General features: G+C 35.9%; 1 protein-coding gene across 5 annotated transcripts in view; it reads left to right on the top strand.

Annotated features, from left to right (window-relative positions):
• STXBP5 (syntaxin binding protein 5) overlaps nucleotides 1-20,271 on the top strand; it is a 115,396-nt gene that overhangs the window by 25,684 nt on the left and 69,441 nt on the right. For all 5 annotated transcript variants that reach the window (XM_076333893.1, XM_076333895.1, XM_076333894.1 and 2 more), the window contains exons 3-6: nucleotides 3,698-3,779; nucleotides 4,636-4,736; nucleotides 15,635-15,769; nucleotides 16,899-16,962. In XM_076333893.1, coding sequence (XP_076190008.1) covers nucleotides 3,698-3,779; nucleotides 4,636-4,736; nucleotides 15,635-15,769; nucleotides 16,899-16,962 — 382 coding nt within the window. The remainder of the gene's footprint in view (nucleotides 1-3,697; nucleotides 3,780-4,635; nucleotides 4,737-15,634; nucleotides 15,770-16,898; nucleotides 16,963-20,271) is intronic.

Genomic DNA, 20,271 nt, shown 5'->3' with positions numbered 1-20,271 from the left:
TTTTTGCAACTGTCTCCTATGTCAGAGGGGTCACCACAGGTGAAGAACAACCCAATATTCCTTAAGTCTACTTAGAGTAATTTAAATTAAAGAATTAGAAAAAAAAAAAGGACTGTTCTGAGTCTGTCATAAATATTCTGGAATCAATTTTCTCTTTCAAAATGTCACTAAGGGCAGACGTGCACCAAGTTGCTCCTATGTAGATAAGTTATGTAGATAATAGTAATTTTTTAAAAATATTTTGTAGAGAGAACTCACATATGACTAACTGAAATGCCTTAATTTTGCCTGGGAAAAAAAGTGTAAGCTTAGGTCTGAAGCTTGTTTGGAAAAAAAATCTTTTGGAACTGTTGCCTTTTCTCACAAATCAAAGTAAAATCAGTGTCATGTGATATTAAATTAACATGAAACTGTGTGCTTTTCTTATGTATGACCTGCACTCGTAGCAGTTATGAAAATGAACACTGATGTTAGGACATGAGTGCATTATCTCTTCCTTCTCTCAGCCACAGCTTGTCTCTTGCTTTTTCAAAAAACATGCAGTGAAGACAATGAAATACTAGTGTTTTCCAGGGTTAATTTCCTAATGGCAGTGGGGAACACAGAAGCAATATTCAAAGGTACAGCTGAGAAGCTATTAATTTAACCAATTTGTTAACATTTGGAATAGGGGATGAAGCAGGAATAGTAGAAAGAAATGCTTGGAAGTGAAGGAGGAGGGATGGGTCTTTGATTAGAAAACTGCTCAGAGCAGACTATTTCCTCTAGAGCTACCCTAGGTCTTTGGCAGAGAGTTTTTCCTGTCCACAGAATTAAAATGCTTTGCCCATCTTGTCATTATTCATTATAATTTTTGCCTGTTTTGGGGACTACGATGTAGTAGATGATCACTGCTTAGTACAGTGAGCTCTCTTGCCTTAAGCACACATATGCAAGTATAGAGGATTTGGACAAACTGCATTCCCTGCGATGCTGCCTGCTTTGTGTGGTTGAGAAATGCTTAACATGTACTGAAACGGGTATGTATTATTATCCTTCTACAGTCAGTATTTAAGTGACGTGCTTTTTCAACTCAGCATACCCTGCAAAACTGGGAGGCTTTGCATTGCTTTAAAAAAAGATTAATGCTGGTTAGGAGGATGATATTAATTTGAGCTGAGAAGAATTATTTTAGCTACTAGGTGAAAAAGTGAAGATGACATAATCCTTAGGTAAAGGAAGTAAATGGGACTAGCTGCAAGGACTATTTTTATTTTTTTGATAACTGTAAGCACTATAAAAGAGGCTAAACTCTATTTTCAGATCTGCATATGAAGCTTCCACTACTTTGTCAAACATTCAGAGCAAGCTGCTTCTTAAAGCTTGTGTAAACTTACTCCCAGTGCTGCATATTTACTGATTTCTAGAGAGAACTGGTTCAGGTGTCCTGGAAAATGCAAAAGGATTTTTTGTTTAAAGAAACATTTGAGTACTCTTAATATTGAAATTTCTACTGACTAGTTATAACAGTGCTTCCAGAAATACTTGTATCAGAAATGCTTAAAGAAAACATTTGAGGGATAGAATTTGAAGGCTGGAGTAACTAGAGGAATCCATGGGCTTCTCTGTTTTTCTGGGTCATACTTGTCTTGTTTTGAGGCAAGGTAGCTGTAAAGCCTCAATTCCAAATAAACTGTGGGTGGGTGAATGAACAAGGGTTACACTTAATTATGCTGGAAGCTGATGTTCAGGGGAGGGGCTAGGGAAATCTCCTGTTAGAAAACTACCTGTGTCAGTGCAGATAAATAACAAGTTTTAAAATTCAGTTCCCACAAACATCTGAATTTCACTTTCAGAAATTGCTTTTTGTCTATTTCTGCAAATAATTATTAATTCAAGTGAATGCAGGAGCATGAGCAAAGCTGAAGCAAATCTGCTCTGAAACTTCTGATATTCCTTGTGGGTATATCTTTTCCAATCTGGCAATTTGTGTAGTCAGTCCATAGTTAATGCGAAAGCGATGATTTTGCATTAAAAGTATTCTGAGTTTGTGTAGGAAGGTATCATTTATGGGGACACCACCCATCCACCCCCCAAGTTTCAAGATCTGTCTGTCTTTTTTTTTAAGAGCTATAAACTGTCAGTGGAATACAGGTTACTTCTTTGTACAGGAAACATATTGATAAGAATTTAAAATACAAGGGAAAAAACAGGTGAGGCAAGCTGACTCTTTAAGCCCTTCCATGCCAGACCAAAATTAAATTACTAATTCTGTTTGGGGAAGAAAGCTGGTATTAAGTTTGCTGGATTATTCAGCATCTGTCTAGTATATCTCTCATCATTTAGCTGGATGTTATGCAGATTCATTAGTCTAGGAGAAGAACGTGATTGAAGTTTACAAGTTAAAATACTGCGGTGTGTTGAAGCAGTCTTGTTCCTATTGTAGTTCTACTTACATTTTATCTTTCCACTTAGAGGCTGAGCAGGAGATGTGTTTGAGTTTTGATTTGCATGCAACCTAATAGTCTCTTAAGCCTTTCAACTGTCTCTAGTGTGAATGCATATATTTTTAAGAGTATTTGTATCCACTTTGGTTTTGATCACCAATTTCACAGAAAATGGAAAACTCATAGAATGGGTGAGAATTGTACTGTTCTGTTAATTTCTAGTGTATACTGAGAGAACAAATTGTACATTATATTCCCTGTTTTGCATACATCTTTGGAATTATTTCTTTTCTTCCAAAAACTAAGGTCCCTCTTTAAAATAAGAGGTGTTCAGCTCTTTGTCAAACTATACTCCAGAAACCCTGGGTATACTATAATGATGAAATACTGACCGCTTTGCATAATTCATGCAAATTATGTGTTTTGCATGAAATACAAGCATGACTTGTGTTATTTCTGCTATGTCTCCTAGAGGTTGGAGAATTGCCTTAATTTCATATCAGAAGAAAGGGGATAACCACATTTGAAATACAGAATCTTTGCAACTAATAAATGAATCAACTATGGAGAATTGAAAGAATCTGTGTTGCTGCTGCTTCTAACTGATATTCATTATGGAAGTATAGGACTGATTTATGTGTGGGAGGGAAAATGAACAATCTTTTGTTATCTCAGAGTTGGTGTGAATCCAGGAAGTCTTGATACAGACATCCTGGAATTTATATTATACGTAATTTCCCATTGACTCCTCCGTATTTTGGCTACTGATCTTTTTATCTCTGTCACAGCAGATTTTTTTAACATGCCTTGCATTATTCAGCTCTTTCATCTGTAGGTAGTGTTTAAAAAGGAGAGAAAGCTCCTTTCGCACTTGAAAAATGTGATCATTTGATTATGATGCTTATCTAGATTAACTTCCTTTTATACTAGTCCTGATATTTAATGCTACTAAAATAACTGCTTCATCATTCTCATGTTCTCATTTATGAAGAATCCCTCTAAATAACTAAGTTAAGCAGTTATACATAATTCTTGTATTCCATGGGGATAAATAAGATGGGCCTCAACTTTTGTGTTATTTTGTGTTGTTTATAAATGATTTTTTTGGTGATCACTCAGGTCTATGTGGTTAAATGTTGAGTGCACTAGCTAGAAGCAGGATGTTAACCTGTTTGAATGCAGTATTAGTGAAAGTGACAATGTTGGTTATGGTGTTTGGTTTTTTTCCTCTGTTACATACAACAAATATTCCTTAATGGTACCAATTCCAGCTTTGGTCGGCCAGGAGTTGAATGCTACTGCCAACATGACAGTGGAGCTGCAGTAATCCAGCTTCAGTTCCTAATTAATGAGGTTAGTAAAATGATGTACATATTCCATAATTCAGAGAAGATAGCGTATTTTCTTCCATTTCTCATTAAGTAAGCATCAAAATCAGCTAACAGAAGTGATTGTCAGCATGAATGGCAAACAATAATAACAATTATAAATTAACTTTTTTAATTTTAGAAAATGCTTGACTAACTGCTGAAAATGTCTTTGTCTCTAGAGTACTCTTTTGCTATAAGCAAGAACTTTTTTCCTAGGAATATTTATTCATGTCACTGAACATTGCAAGTTATCTCTTGAAGTAGTAAAGTAAGTTTTCAATAGTACTAACAGTTTCAGTAGGTAGTTAATTTTATTTTGATAGAGTTACTGGTTTAGACATAAGCTGAGCAATGATGCTTAATCTGATCCCTCAGTAATTTCAGATGTGTTTTTTCTAGGGGTATAGCAGCTGAGATCTAACAGCAGTGCTGTTCTTGAGCTAGCTGGGGCCAGATTTGTAGAGGGACTTCTAGCTCAGAGGAATGGTGAAGTCAAACCTCACTAGCTTTGTCAGCACGTAGGTAGTAGTAGTTGAGTTCATTGCTTAATTTCTCTACAGAGGTGGGCATGAGGGAAGTGATGTGCACACACTGGAAAAAGCTTCTCCTTCCCCATCACCCCTCAGTATAGCACTGAACCAAATGTGAGTGAGCTGAATGACACGTGATCGCATCATTACTGCTACTTAGAACTTACCTGTGCTATGGTGTTGATGACCATGCTTATAAATATTTTTTTCATTCTGGTAGCAAATAAGTAATGTATTTCCACTATGATGATGATATACTGTTACTAGGTTTATAAACCTAAGTCGACTAAAACAGCTTCTTTCTCATAGGGAGCTCTTGTGAGTGCCTTGGCTGATGATACCTTACACTTGTGGAACTTACGTCAGAAGAGACCTGCTATACTTCATTCGCTCAAATTTAACCGAGAACGGTAAGGATTGGATTACATTGCTTTCCCCCTTACCATCACACTATGTGCTGTTGTAAGATCAGATTTATTAATGCAGTCCAACTCATAACTTGTTAAATAATTGAAACTGGATTTACATTGGGTTTGAGTTGCAGGCTGTTAGAGCCCAAAGTACTTGTGAGTAGACACACTAGTGACCTTAACTGAGATGACTTTTCTATGACTTTGCATCTTGCATTGCTGAACGTCAATTTTCCCATCTTTAAAATGTGGAGGGATAGAAGACTTTCAATGTATGTCTCTAAAGGAACTCTGGAACAAAAGAAAGTGTGTGTATGTATGCACCAACAAGACAACAGGAACACTAGTTCAATTTTTAATTGGAAGTTTTTTTAAACTGTTATGCGCAAACAGAAAGCTCTGACAGAGCAACATTCTGTCCCCCAAGGGAGTGACGGTGTTCCTTTATGCAGCATAAAAGTCAAATGGAGAGAAATGCAATTCACAACCTGTAGTGTAATGAGGAATGTCCACCTATATGAGATGCAGTGGTGTATCCAAACCAAACTTTCTCCCTTTCCCTTCCCCCTTCTTTCTTAAATGACTTTTCTCTTACCTGTAGCACCTACTTAAGTGTCAATATAAAATTCGGATTTGCAGCCTGAAACCACACTTGGACATTGGCTTCTAACTAATGCTTTAAAAATAGATATCTGAGGAGGTGATTCTGATTGTGTGCAAATCTGTTGGAAGCTGGCATAGTCTTACATGTATGGATATATTTGGTTAAACAGAGTGGAAGTTTTAAACCATCTTTTTCTGTAAATGTGGTGTTCTCACTAGCAAAACCTGTCACAGAGAGTTGAACTGTGTGTACTCTTACCAGAAAGAGGGGCGGGGGTGGAAAGGAGTCTAGGTCACTCATGGCACTTCAGTGGTTGTATTTGTTATTAATTTTGGACAGAGTACTAATTTTTCCAGGAAAACCTGTGCCTTGCTAAAATAAGTAATGAGAGCGCCTTAGTTACCAAGAGTGGTGAAGGTATAGTTTGAGACAGGGGTTTATTCTTCTAGTAATTTTCATCTTAAAGTACCCATTATAATAGCATATAGAAGTAGCCAGAACACTAAGATCCCAGAACCATACATTGTCATAGCCACTTATTAGGTCATGCTGGATGACTGTTAACTGTTTTCAAATATTCTGTTTTCTTTTGACTAGTTTATAAAATAAAGCTTTATAAAATAAAGTGTAATCTAATTACTAGGGAATTACTTTGATTTTGAACTTTAGAGAATTGCACAAATTCACTGTTGAATAATTCTAAATAGGTGTCTTTAACATAAGAGTTCTTAGTAATTAATTATACCTAATAGGTTTGATATGTTATGTGAATTTGAAGTAAATGGGCTTTGCTTAGGTCAGTTTTATGATGTATATTAACTACTAAGTTTGAGAAGAGTGTTCATGAATAAAACTGGGTCTTCTCAACTCACAAGCACCAAGTTGTTAGATACCTTATTAATAAAATCTTTTAAATAACTTATGTTGTGGGATTAAGACTTGCTCATAAGGATAACTAACTTCTCAAACAGAAATTATTTACAATATTAAATACTACAACAGAGCCTTGTAGCAATATCTTCTCTAATGATACTTTAATTTGCCAGCTTGTGTAGGGAATTTCAATATCTTGGAAATTAGTTTGGGTAAAAGAATAAGTTAACAAACTGGAAAACATGTCCTTGGAGGGGGAACAAAGCCAAATCTTACTACATAACTGAAGCAACTATTCCAGTTACAAGTATTTGCTCTAGGAGTCTGTAGATGCTAAGGTTTAAAACTATATACCTGATTGGGAGTACCTGGAAGTATGTTGACATTGCAGAAAAGCAGTATTTGTGTCCTGTTTAATAGAGGTTGAGCTCAACATGTCACAGGCCAATTTTTAATCAGATTTTGTTTCCAAATCAGAGTTTAATGTGTAAGGATTAGATGTGAACTAGAAGGTTGGTTGTAGCATAGAAAGCTAACTGTAGCAGTTAGCTACCCAGGTTAAAGGACATTCTAGTCTTGAACTATTCCTGAACTATGTTTAAAAAAAAAAAAATAAAAAAACCAAATAAGGCTATGACTTGTTAATGAATTCTGTATTCTCCTGGCACAGCCTTTTACCAGCTCTGGCTAATTATCTGCTTTTAGCCATATGGAAGAATTACTGCCCAATGTTCAACAATGCAATTTCTAGATTTCATATTTGTTTCTCCTGTTGGTAATCTAGTTTGGCTAGCTTGCTTTCAGGCCTGTTTTGAATGTCCTTCAAACAAGGAATAAAAAACAGATATAGCTTGTTTATAAATGCTTGTGTCATGTATGTGTTAAGTATTTTGTATACTTACCTGAAAATTGAATTAGAGTATTAAATTACCTGTAAACTAATTCAGAATGCAGTCTCTAGTATGTGACTGGAAAGTGTTGTGAATTCTTGCTTTTCTACTCATGAATTTTAAAAACAGGGAGTTGTTCTTGTGAGAAAGAGTTGCTTTTCTTTTAAAATAATTCTATGCCCGTTACAGACTTCTTTCTGAGCTGTGGAAAATGTCTTCATTGGGTAACTTGCAGCTTTTTAGATTTGAGCAAAACACTTCTTTAAAAGTAGTGGCCAAGAGTCTTTAAAGATGCTCCTTTCTGTTGAATCTTTAAATGAGTTGAGTATCTGTAGATAAGAAACTGGCCATTTAATAGATTCATAGCTCTTGACTGCCTTTTGTACCAGTGATGGTTAGTAATTTGAAGCAAGTCTTCTGAACTGGTGATTGATGACGTTTTTGATGTATAACAAATCTGTTAGTTGAAATTACTGGCAGATGTCAAAGCACAGTGCAAAACAAGTTAGGTTTGCAAGTTTTCTAGCCTTTTGTTCCTGTTGCATTAGTGTGGGTTTTGCACTGCTTCATGTTCATATCATACACATATCAGACAAAAGTTAGACGTATTAAACCAATGTCATACTAAGCTTGGCCACTGTTCCTTGACTGTGGGAAGCGGTGTCTAGGGGCCAGGAAAAAAAAAATGCGTAATGATGCTTACATGGGGGGGGTTGCTTGCATGACTTGTCATGCAAGTTAAAAGTGTGTAAGTAGCACCTCTCTGCAGAACGCACAATTCAGTGTGTGAACTTATTTAGTATCCTAGGTTTTGTACTTCACTGAAGAAATCTTAGAGAATAACAATGTAGTTTGTCATCTACATACCTGTATAAATATCCTACACATAAAATTGTTGTGTGTTCACATCTAATGCAAGCCTCATGTCAAACTTGTTTTGACTTAGTAGCAAATGTTAATGTTAGGTTAGATTAACTCCGAAATAAGCATAGTTAACACTTCTTATTAGAGTAAATATTGAAAGCATGTTGTGAGATAAATATCCAATCTGGCTTTCGTTTTCTTGCCATGCAGGAACTATTAAACTTTGTGCTGATCTAAGGTGTGAAAGGTCAAACAGACATCATTAATGAGTCAGGGACTTTCACAGAAACAATTTAAGAGAGGGTAAAGTGACAGATTAACTTGATTAAAAAAAAAAAAAGGTGGTGTGGGATGACAAATTTGAGTCTCCTTTGCTGCAAACCAAACCCCAAACCACTCAGCTTTATGTACAAATATTAAAAATTTGTGTAGTTATCCAAGACTTGCATCCTTCCTGAGCTGATATTCTGTGTTCTAATGCCAAAAGAAATAGTTTATTTGCTTTGACTTAGCATAAAGAAGAGAACCAGAACCATAGCATAAAAATAAAACTGAGTGTTTAGTGTGAGTACTTTGCGTATCAATCACTGAATGCGTTGGTAGCAGTTTAATTTTTAATATGTCAGCTTTTGTGCTGTGGGATTTAAATTGTTTTCCTCAGCATGAAACTGCACAATTTAGTTACAAAATTATGCTTTAAGTATCTCTGGTTTTGTATCCTGCTGTAAACAGCAACTTTAGCATTGTGTTTAAAACACAAACTGTCTACAGTGAGTGAAAAATCCCACTTGTGTTTACAAGAGTTAACAAGACTTAACTTTTTATTATGACACATACCTTACCTTTTTAGACTGTAACCTTGAACCCAGCCCATGCATGAGCAGACATTAGTTGTGAGTGAATTTTTCCTTCCACCTCACTGAATTTATAAACTGACCAATTCTGCCACTTTGTGGATAGCAGAAGGACATACAGGTTTTCTTGCCTGTGAGAGCAGGTGATGATAGACATTGTGTGGTTTTGGTTGTGGTTTTTTCTTCCCCTTTGTGTGTCAGTATCACTGTTTCACTTTCAGCCTTTGTTTGAGGGCTGGCTTTTTCCCCTTTTGCCCTATGTGTTTTGTGGTAGGATTATAGTGTAACTAACAGAAGGACTATAGATACATATCCAAACAATACTTCTTAGAAGTTAAATATTTGGAGTCTTTGCAGAGTCAATGATATACCAAGTACAAGTTTAATATGATACAACTAAGTTTTTCACACAACTAATTTTTTTACACTTTTAAAACTGGCTTTCTTCTTGAGTGAAAGGAAATGATCACTGGGTCTGCTTGCTTTATGGTGTCATATAGAGCCTTCTTTTACCTGGTGGGCTTAAAAATGTTACTCAATGGTGATCCACTAGATGATGTATTTAGAAGTTTTCTTTCAAGAAGTTAGCAGGAGAAAATGAACTTCTTGACTGTCTGGATTTGCTGCAGATGCGAATGTCTTTCATGCAAGATGAGATTCCTTTGAAAAAAAAAAAAACATTTTCTTGAGGCTGTGCATGCACGCAGAGTCTCACATGTCAGTGCAGTTGATGGAACTGCACTTGCATCAGTTGCCTTCTGCTGCCTTTGGCACTGAGGCAGAACTGAAGTGCTGAGTCCTATTACTCTGAGATTCCAGGTTTCTAAGAAACAGTTTTTAAAAGCTGTCTCCATTGTCCTGTTAGCTGTTTTCCTCGTACACTGATGACTTTCACAGTGGTATGAGGCACATAATGGCCAACTGCCATGTTCCTGGGCAGAATTCGACCTCTAGTCTTTAAGCCCTGCCTGTCTGACAGACTTATCTCCATCAGTGATGGGCATAATTCTTCTGTCCCCCATGGGAAAGCTACATCTCTGACATGGCCGTTTTTTTAAGTTGTAGTGTGTGACTTCCCAGATGAAAGGTTCAGCCTGAACTGCATGTGTTACAGCATGCTACCCAAGTGTCTTCTGATGCCAAAGATCTGGTTACTTTTTGAGTCATGTCAGATATACCAACAGGAGCTCATAAATTTGTAGTGCAGGGGATTTTATCAATGGTAAGAGATCCTTAAATCCTTAGGGTATTTGGTGTGAATTCTTTCAATATTGAAAAATTTTTTTTTAGTTTTCAAATCAGTTGCCTCAAGAGGCATGTGTGCATTGGTCTTCTGTCAGCATTACAAACAGTGAAGCAGCCCTTTTTGTGTATAAATAAAACCTGGAGACCCCTTCTGAGTGAAGTACAACTGAAGCTTGAAAAGCCATCCTAAAATGGAGAGGTGAAATGTGACTCCATAAAGGAAAGAATATATAAGCCATGAAATATATTAGGAACATTATATCGTAAAAATACAAATACCTGTAGCAACCTAAAAAAACTCTAAAATTGAGCCTTTCTGGAAAATGATCTAAATGGCCCTAGTATTGATCACATCAGTGGTGACAATTTCATTTCTGTTCTTGGATCCCCATTACTCCATCTTGACACCACTAGTGTACACCACAACTCAGATACTGAACATAGGTACTTCTCAGCTGCCTTTAGAGGCAGCCCTTCAAGTGAATGTATTTGGAGAAGCATCGTTTGGAGTGCTGTTATAGGATATAAATGGAATTGAAGTACCTGGTCCAGTTTCTATGATATACTGCATTTATCCACATGGTCTTTTGTGAGGGACAATTTTTGGGATGCATTGAAGAGGAATTCTTCCTCTGCATGTGCCTTCTGCCCCTTCAGGCCTTTTTCATACAAGTAGATGTTTTAAGCTTATTGCAGTTACCAGATATGGAAATAGACCCCTTGCAGTAGTCTGGCAAAATCACAGCCACTACTTGCTTCCATCAGTATGTCATTTTGACACTGGCTCTTGACTTCTTATGCCCATTGAAGACTTGACAAGAGACCATGGACGCAGAGTCTAAGCTAACATAAGAATTAAACTTTTCAGCCTCTGAGTTTTTACATGGTGGCTATCTCATGCATGAAAGGTTGAAGATAGAGGTATGCAGAATACAACTTGGGTAGCTTAACACTTTTCTTTGTAGAAAATGCTTATTTTGTGTATACAATAATAATCTGAGCAGCTAGTGTAATTACAGTAACTGCAGACGTATAATGATAGCCTGAGGTTCTAGAAATACTTTTAGTGACTTAAAAATAAAACCTGTTCCTAGCGTTTGCCGTTCATCAAAGTATTTGTCACTGTGCTTTGTTAAAGCAGTGGAAAATTCTGGAGAACATATAATACTTCATAATGCAGTAGACTAAGGAAAGGTAAAGGTTAATTTAGAAGGATTTCTGTTGTCATAATACACTCAAGATAACAGCCTGTCATTTTTACTTAATATTTCCCTTAAAAGCCATGTTAATTTAATAAATTGTTTGATATTTAATATTGAATGTTGATATTTAATAAATTGATTGATATTTCTGTAATTAAATTCCTCTAGGGAATACTATCAATTACTAAAATAACTATTTTGATACATGTTGCAAAACAACTGCAATTAAGATTTTTCTTAATTAACTTTGACAGATTATCAGAAAAGACACATGGTCTGCAGTTAAGAAAGGAAATCCTTTCAGTAGGTTTACAAACAGCTTTCTAAAGACTCTCCTGTCACTGCTAATACTCTCACATAAGCAATAGCACAAATTATATTTTAAGTACATTAAGAACCAGAAATATTTTGTGAGGGTTTTTCTTTTATCAATGTTTTCCACTGCTAGTGTACCACTGGGTTTTCTGTATATAATTTTGTTTTCTTGAACTATTCGTTCAACTCTTACAAATTCATTTCACAGGAAAGTGAAATTTCTTGTGGGTTTTATTTTTTTGGAAGAGGGGGACAGGGGAAGAAGTGGCTTTGCAATATGTATGCAGTGAGGAGGAAGATTTTGTGCTTAGGGGAAAGTACAGTACAGTTTAGAACTATCCTGACTGGGTTTGCATAACTACCTCATTTTAGCAGTGATGTTAGCATATATTAAAATCATACTGGAGATTTCAGATTTAAAAAAAAATCTCTTTAAAGCATTGCTTTTTTCTATAAAGGGATTTTTTTTTTCTTTGTACGGGTATGGGGAAGTGAAATATTTGGAATAAAGTGCTGTGCACAATACTTGCATTATGCTGAAAGGTCAATCCGGTTCATAAAATGCACTATACTTACTGTGGTAGCTGAAATTTCCTTGGAGATAACGTGAGGAATCTGTTGTGCCATGAAAGAACTGCCTGCAAAAGCCAGCTTTCTGTGATCACTGGCTCAGACAGTCCAAGGCTGTCTCTTTAGATGTACAAAACTGGTCTATTATTTTTTATAGATGCTTCTGTTCTAGTATTTTGGGCCAGAACGGCTTGATACAGGAGAAGAGTGTGGTTCTCTGCTTCTGACTGATACATTGTTTTCAGGCAGTTGCGGTTTGTGTGCAAGGAAGACTTGCAAAAACTTTTTACTTGGGTTGAGTGTATCTGTAGTCCTTTTGATCTGTTCCCAACAAGTGACTGCATTTTCCATGTTTGTGTACGTATACATTTGTGGGTAGGGAGAGACGGGCAAGAACGCTTGAGTTGTAGAAATGGCCAGAGCATTATATGGCAACTTCCACTTCTGTTGATCTTAAAATACATTACGGATGGAGTTTATTATTCTAATCTTGTGGTGGCGGAAGGGTAGGTTTCTGAAAGAAAAATCTGCATTTTTCAGGGGAAAAAATATATGCTGCCCTTGGCCAAGTGTTAAATAAGCAAGTATTGCCTCGCCACCAAGAAGACCCTGACCTTTTGCTTCCATCCTCCAAAACAAGTTTGAATCCCTTTAAACCTCAGTCCAATTTTCAATGGAGCCAGCAAGGCCGCCAAATGTAGCCTGTATGTTGGCACACTAGTATGTTGTCACTGGTCCTTCAGATGGTCATAGCTTCACTGAATTTTAATTTTTAAGAGGGCTGTAAGATTTCCAATGTTGTTCAAAATCTACATAGTTTAAGGTGAAGCCTTAATTGCTGAAGAGAAGGAAGCTCAGTACATGGACTTCAATGTTGGAAATGTTATTCTGTAAATTGCTAAAAAAAAATGCAGTTACCTGCAATGAATCACTTTAGACAAAAATATAATTGAATTTCTGGAAGTTGGAAGACATACTTTTTTATTAAGAAAATAAAGAAATAGCAAATAAAACTATATTTGCAAATGGAGTAACATTTACCACATTCAAGGTGAAATGGTGATTCTTTCATTATAGCAGGATCAGCATGACAAATTCCTTTCGAATTTAACTAGTCATCAGTTGTTCTGTGAAACGTAAGATCTAAGAATATTTTTTAGGTTATATAAAAATCATACCAGAATTTTTTTCTGATTGTAGAAGACTGGTAAAAGCACACTTCGAAGGATAAGGTTAAGAACCCTATTTTATATGTGCCTATACTTAACCATTTTGAAGTCTCTTCAACCTCCTGCCTCTGAGTTTGTAAACATTTTGTGAAGTTACTTGTTCAACTCTAATTTACTCTTGGTGTGGAATCATTTCATTGCTTGCTAACTCTTGACAAAATTAATCTCACTTGCACAGAGACAGTAAATTGAATATGGCTGCGTATTCAAGAAGAGTATCAAGAGTCTGGAGGAGTTGGACACTTTAAGTGTTGCCCTTTTGCTATAGCAATCAAAGTTGCGGCCCCAACTTACATTTTTTTTCCCACCTTTAAATGACATGAAATGGATTGTTTTTTGCAATGAAAGTGTTGGACAACTGTAATTGACAATATTAGCTCACAGATCAAGACAGATAGGCCCATGACCCAGAATATTTTTTCTGGCTGCTAGGCCATGTTTTTAGATCCAATTGATCTGGCTGCCAGCTGTTTCTGGTACGTGGAGTCCTGGCACAAAAAGAAGCTGTGGTGTTGCAGAGTGCTGAGGGTTTATGTCTTCATGCTGCAACTCTTTCCCCTTCCCCATGATCTGCTTGTAGTGGGAGAGCTCTGTTACTGGGCAGTAAGGTTTTGAGGCCCGCCTAGGAAGTGCGTGTACAGAGGTATGTGATTTAGCTTCCAATAAAATACTTTTTTTAAGGACATTGGGGAAACTCAAGTCTTTAACCTGTGGTGTTTGCAGATTACTGTGCTTTGTAAAAATGTTACAACCTCTGTAAGTTGGAATAGTACTTTAAATCTTGTATATAGTCCTTCTTTCTGTGCAACATCACTGAAAGAAGTTAGTGCAGTCTTTTTGGCTTAAATATTCAAGCACAAGAAATCAAGGAAGTTAGAAAACGGATAAATTAAAGATTGGCTTGAGCAACTGCGTTCCCTAACTAGAAAGAAATTAGTGATATCAGAAGTAAAGTGGTACACTTTTGATCCAGGTAGTATTACTACAGAAGCCTTAACTTTTGAAACCTGTAATACAAATTAACATCTTTTCAGCCATTAGCAATCTTTTTCATTGCTGTTAGCCTTTGCTTTTGTGCTGAAGTGTGTATATACAGCATCTAACGCAAAGGATCTAAAGCTGTTCTTTGCATAAATAATTATTAACAGGCTTGTGAAGTGATGCATGGATTTGGCATGAAGGGAGCCCAACTGGTAGAAAAAAGAACAAAAAAAAAATCTGTAAAGCTAAGGATTACAGCTGACAGAACGAATTTCCATTGAATAACTATTATACCTTATCACTGAAACATTTCTGAAAGCCCAAGTTTGATAGTCCAAGTAGTTTTGCAATTTCTTTCAACATTGAACCCTGTCAGATTAAAATGGTTTAGAGTTTACAGATTCTAGAAAGTTTCTAGACTCTAATTTCAAGTTAGTATTTCTGTTGTATAGAAAAATCAGATACTTTAGAAGCTTCAGTTCCTACAGATATTATTTCCTTATCAATTTTGAAGAAATAGTAAACAATAAGCAGGACCCAAGAGGACAGAAATAACCAAGTTTTCAAATACTAATGTTTGCGCTGGAGCTATGGTCAAAGAATAGTTCTCTGCTGGTATAAACAGTCATTAGCTTTTGGTTTTTGTTCAGGTATTTCCTTCTAGCAGAAGAGAAAAGTATGAGGCAGAAAATTAAAATGTGGTTTAAGTAAAATAATAGCCCCAAATTTAAACTACTTTTAAAATTACTTTTATAATTGTTTAGGATTGGTTTTAGGTTTGCTTTTTAGGTGATACTTTGGGTTACATCTAAACTTACATTTCTTATGCTTTATTTTCTGCCTTTGTCTCCTCACTTAAAACCAGCTTAATCTGCATAAGGCTTTTGTTCTTTAGAACTTGAAATTAGATAGGTTTCAAAGGGAGAATTATAGATTATAACATAGGAGTATTGTATTTTAAGTTTAAAATGACAGCCATTTTGAGCAAATACATTCAATATGATAACTTTCAAAGGTGGCTGTGTGATTTTTATCTGAATGACTTAATAGTTTTAGAATACTTTGGTTTCTATTTCTTGTTCACTCTAAGTTTTTACTTTGTCTGTGCATCTCTTGTCATGTGCTGGCTTTGCTACTTTTCTCTACCTGTAACTTGTCTTATTTCTTCCTGTTTGCCTATTGTCTTTCTTCTACCTTTTGGCAACGTAGACCTTGAAGAGTAGGATATCTAAAAGACTTCTAATTCCTTTTTTGCTGGCTTTCTCTTTCAGGATAACATTTTGTCATCTGCCTTTCCAAAGTAAATGGCTATATGTGGGTACTGAAAGAGGAAACATTCACATTGTCAATGTGGAATCATTTACTCTCTCAGGCTATGTCATCATGTGGAATAAAGCCATTGAACTGTGAGTTTAAGTATTGTCTGTTGAGGGGAGGGAACAGAGGTGTCCCAGATGTTGTTAAATTCAGTTGCAGAAATGTCATGTTACCTAGAGTGGCCTCCATATTAGTCTCACTACACTAAATACATGATCAAAGTACATAAATAGTCATGTAAATACTTTATCTTCATAAATGTGAAGTGTTAATGTTAATATATATCTAACACTGCCTATAACACTATTTTATCATAGTAACTGGAATAGACATAAAAAAAGACAAAATAGACAATATGAACATAGACCTAAAAATCATTATCTGTAGCGATAAAGAACTAGAAAAATAATATATGTTAAAATATGATGTGGCTGGTACTTGGGCAGGCATGTCACTTCTACAGTTTTGGGGTTGAAGTCCAAAGTATAAAGGTATGCATTGTAAGAGGGCTGATGCATGCTGAGTATAAAATTACTGGCTGAAAATGTAAATTTAAATAAGCCTATTCCACGAGTGAAGTATTTTTTTACAGCTATTTTCATTGCTTCTCCTTTTTTAATAATAAATTTGTGTATGCAAGTATAGTGTTTTGTGGGTGAAAACACACTTGTGTGCTGCTGTTCCTGTGCTGTTATTTTGTTCCCAGAATGTTATGTCTATCTTGAAAACATACATGAAGTCCATCGCTTGCCAAAGGCTGTTGAAACAAACACAGCTCTTCATTAGTCCATCTTCTTCAATAGCAAGAAGTCAACATAAAATCTTAACTCTGTCTTGTTTCAGTAATGCCCAGCTTGGGCAGTTTATGAATAATGGCAAGACCTGTTTTCCAGCATAAAAATAAATATTTTATCCAACTGTGTCAATTCTGTAACAACAAATATTAAGATAGATATTGTGAAGCTAATGGCAATTTTTGTGTTGTGAATAAGCAGTAAATAAGTCTTTCCTTCTTATAAAAAGACAGAAACTAAGTGCCTAAAAATAGGCAGTATTTATGGGCTTGAAGATAAAAGTAAAAGTGACTCCATGCTGAAATGTCAATAGCTTGCTTACATGGAGTCGATATCTGCAGAATCTGTATTACTTGCAATCATTTTGTATTGCAGTTTTAGGCAGGGGAATCTTTTTAATTAAATGTAAATATTTCTTGTTTAGGTCGTCCAAATCTCACCCAGGACCTATTGTCCACATTAGTGACAATCCAATGGATGAAGGAAAGGTAGGATATGTTTAAAGACTGTTCAATACATTTTTTTTTTTCAAGCAAGACTTCTTTAAAGTATAGATACCACTGCTTTTTAAGGAAGGATTAAGTAGATGAGGACAGTGTTGAAAGCATAAAGGAAGGCTAAATCAAGGTTTCAGGCTCTGAAAATAATATGAAGCAAGGTACTGACATGACTGTAGGACACATTACTGGAATAATTTAATGCATCTTGTAATCAAAACATTTGAAAACACAGCTGAAAGTGCTTAATTACAAAAATTCTTGAAAGCAAAAGCAAAGAACTTTACTTATGGTGGTAAAAATTAAGATGTTACCAAAGAAACTCAATCATAACCTGAGTGCAGAAATAGTGGGATGGAAATGAAATAAACATTATAATGCTCTTGAGTGTTGCTGTGTCAACTTCAAAATGCTTATTTACATAGCATATTTATCTAGAATACCATGTACTACTCTAGTTTAGCTAATCCAAGGCAGCAGTGTTTATGGGATTTCAGGTCTAACTAACATACTCCCATTTAGCAGACAGCATCTAGTGATTATAATAAATTGCTTAAAACCTAACTGGCCTGTAGTACAACTAGATACTTCAGAAAAGTCAATTCAACTAAAACATGTAAGAAAGAACTATGTATTAGACTTGTCTTTTCCTTCTTTTGAGATAGTATTAACATAATCATCTTTTTATCTTGACAAAAAGTTTTACAGTACACATTCTTGAAGCCCTTGCAAGACAATTTTTGTCCTGTGACATAGCAGCCACAAAGAAGAACTTGAGCTATGAACTCAATGGACATAAATTCCTTCTGTATTAAAGTAAATCTACAGGTATTACCCTTTGCTTTGGGACATCTGTTATGAGGCTCATGCAAAAACAACATAGAATGCATAACTTAATTCATGAAGTCTTCACTGTGAACTAAAGAGAGAGCAAGGACTTAAAACGTTAGTATGCCTTCTCTAGGTGACAGCAATTACTGTAGTACCAAATCAGACATTCTCCACTTAAGTCATGGTTGCAAGACTAAGTCTGTGTTTCAAGTAACAGACCTCTTCTACAAGTCTTGGAATGGGATCACATGGCTCACCCACTCTGTGAAGGATTTTAAGCCTCTTGAGCTTGTGTGCCCCATATAGTTATCTAGAAAACCTTAGTGGTCTACTGCAACTTTTGTTCAGATCCCTTGGTCCACACTGAAGAGTAAGCAGGAGGGGTTTTCCTTAATTTTGACAATGAAGCAAAATAGGAAAGAAGGAATTGAAAACAGCAGTCTTGCATGTATCTTTTCCAAAAGTCTGTAAACCCCTGACAAATGTATGATTATAACTTGGCATCAAGGTCTCTCTGGCTACTTTAAACAGATTTTCATTAATGACTCTGCTCTAGATTAATCAGGCATCAGTGATTGAATAGATTGATAAATTAAAATCTGAATTATTATTTTTGAGTGTAACGTCTCAGAAATATCCTAGAGTTTTGAACTCCCATTTGTGAAGAAACTTCAAGGAGAGAGAAAATAATTTTGCTTACTGCTGTTCCACATACACAGGAGAAATATTTTTTGGCTTACTTGCTTTTCATTTGACATGTTAGTGGTGGATAAAACTGAAGAGAGGGAATGATACTATTGTCTCAGCAGTGGTTTGAATGTTTTAATAGCATGCTAGTTATAAGCTTGTATCCTAGACACCTGAGGCTTCAGTCCAGCAAGGAGAATTTCATGAATAGAGTGTTTTTTCATTGGGATGAAGCTCACTGCAGTAAGTGCATAACTAATGTGTTTCTCTGTAGCATTAGGTTTGAATCACATTCCAGAATCATGGACCCTAGAATATGAATGCAATGAAGCTATGGTAACTTCAGAAAAGACAAATGATCTATTTATTCTGGTATATTCCACCCCCACCCCACATTTAATTATTGTCAATTAAAGTTTAAGGATTACTGTTTTTTGTCAACACTCCTTTCTCATAAGAAAAATATTGCTGAAAAAAGCCTCTGCGGGTTGCAAGAACCTCCTGTGTACTCACTTTTAAAATTGGTCACGCTATTAGCCTTCTAATCACTGTGATTTTTCTAATGTTTAAAGTTAAAATAGAAAAAAATATAAAGTATGGCTTATAAGCAAGATAGTTTAAAATAATAGTATACATGACACTGAGAAAAATCTAATGCTCACTTTTACTAGGTCAAATGTGTCTAATATTTTTAGGGTATTCTAGTGCTGCATAGTGCTGAAATAGATCAAATATTTTATCTGCAAGCTGGTAGGAGATCCTCTGTTACTTTTCATGCTAGAAATAACCGTACACCTTGAAAATCTTAACATGCTGAAAATACTGTCCAGGCAAAACCTCTAGGTACAGCAATAGACCATATTGATTTAGATCTCTATCCTTGACTACAATGGCATGTGTGTGAAGGCAACGTTTTCTAACTTGCAATACGAAAGACACTCCTCAGGGCACTTCTGTTTGCTCACAGGAAATATGCTGTTTCAACAGCAAGTAAATCCCAGCAGCCAACTACTCCTTTTTTGTATGTCCGTGCTGGGGAAAAGAAGTGGGAGTGAAGGCTTGCCACTTAATGTTAGGAGCTGCTTCTCCTGTAGCAACATTGTTCAAAGGGAAGATCTCACAGTAGATCCAGCAACTATGAAAGACAAAGCTGCATTGCCTTCTTACAACAAGTGCCAAGACTGTTACTACTACCTTATGTTGGCCTTGTTTTGTTTTCATTAAGAGAAGTGTCATTTAAGATAGAGCAAAGTGCTTAGATAGTCAATAATGTGTTAGACTAATTATTACGAGCAATTTGACTCTTCACTCCCTGCAGAAATGGTTTAATCTTGCTTCTAGCAAAAAGATTATTTGGAAAATTATCTTGTTTAATTTCTCTCTAGCTTTCCTCTTCTTAACAACTAATGATCTTGGTGTTCCTTTTAGCCAGTTATCTCAATTATGATTAACATCTGGAGAAAGCTTATATTACATCGTTTCCTTATAGACAATGAACCATTACCTAGAACTTCAGGAAGGATAGTGTGTTCTTCCAGCAAATCTAAGCAGAACAAATTCCAGTGAGGAAAATCCCCCCACTTTTGCTCAGGAAGGAATACACTTAGGGAAGTTTAATGTTGAACTTTCTGGAACTCCAAAGGGATTTCCAAGGACTCTTCAGAAGAATGGGGGGGGGGGGGGGTGTTCTAATTTTTCATGAATGTCAGTTGTGTTAGCTGGAAGTTTAGGAGAACGACAAGTACAAAGTAAAACTCTCTAACACTGAGGTCTTCACGGCTT

Source organism: Aptenodytes patagonicus, chromosome 3 (genome assembly GCF_965638725.1).
Source record: "Aptenodytes patagonicus chromosome 3, bAptPat1.pri.cur, whole genome shotgun sequence".
Lineage (NCBI taxonomy): Eukaryota > Metazoa > Chordata > Aves > Sphenisciformes > Spheniscidae > Aptenodytes > Aptenodytes patagonicus.
This window is presented reverse-complemented; position numbering and strand designations above follow the sequence as displayed.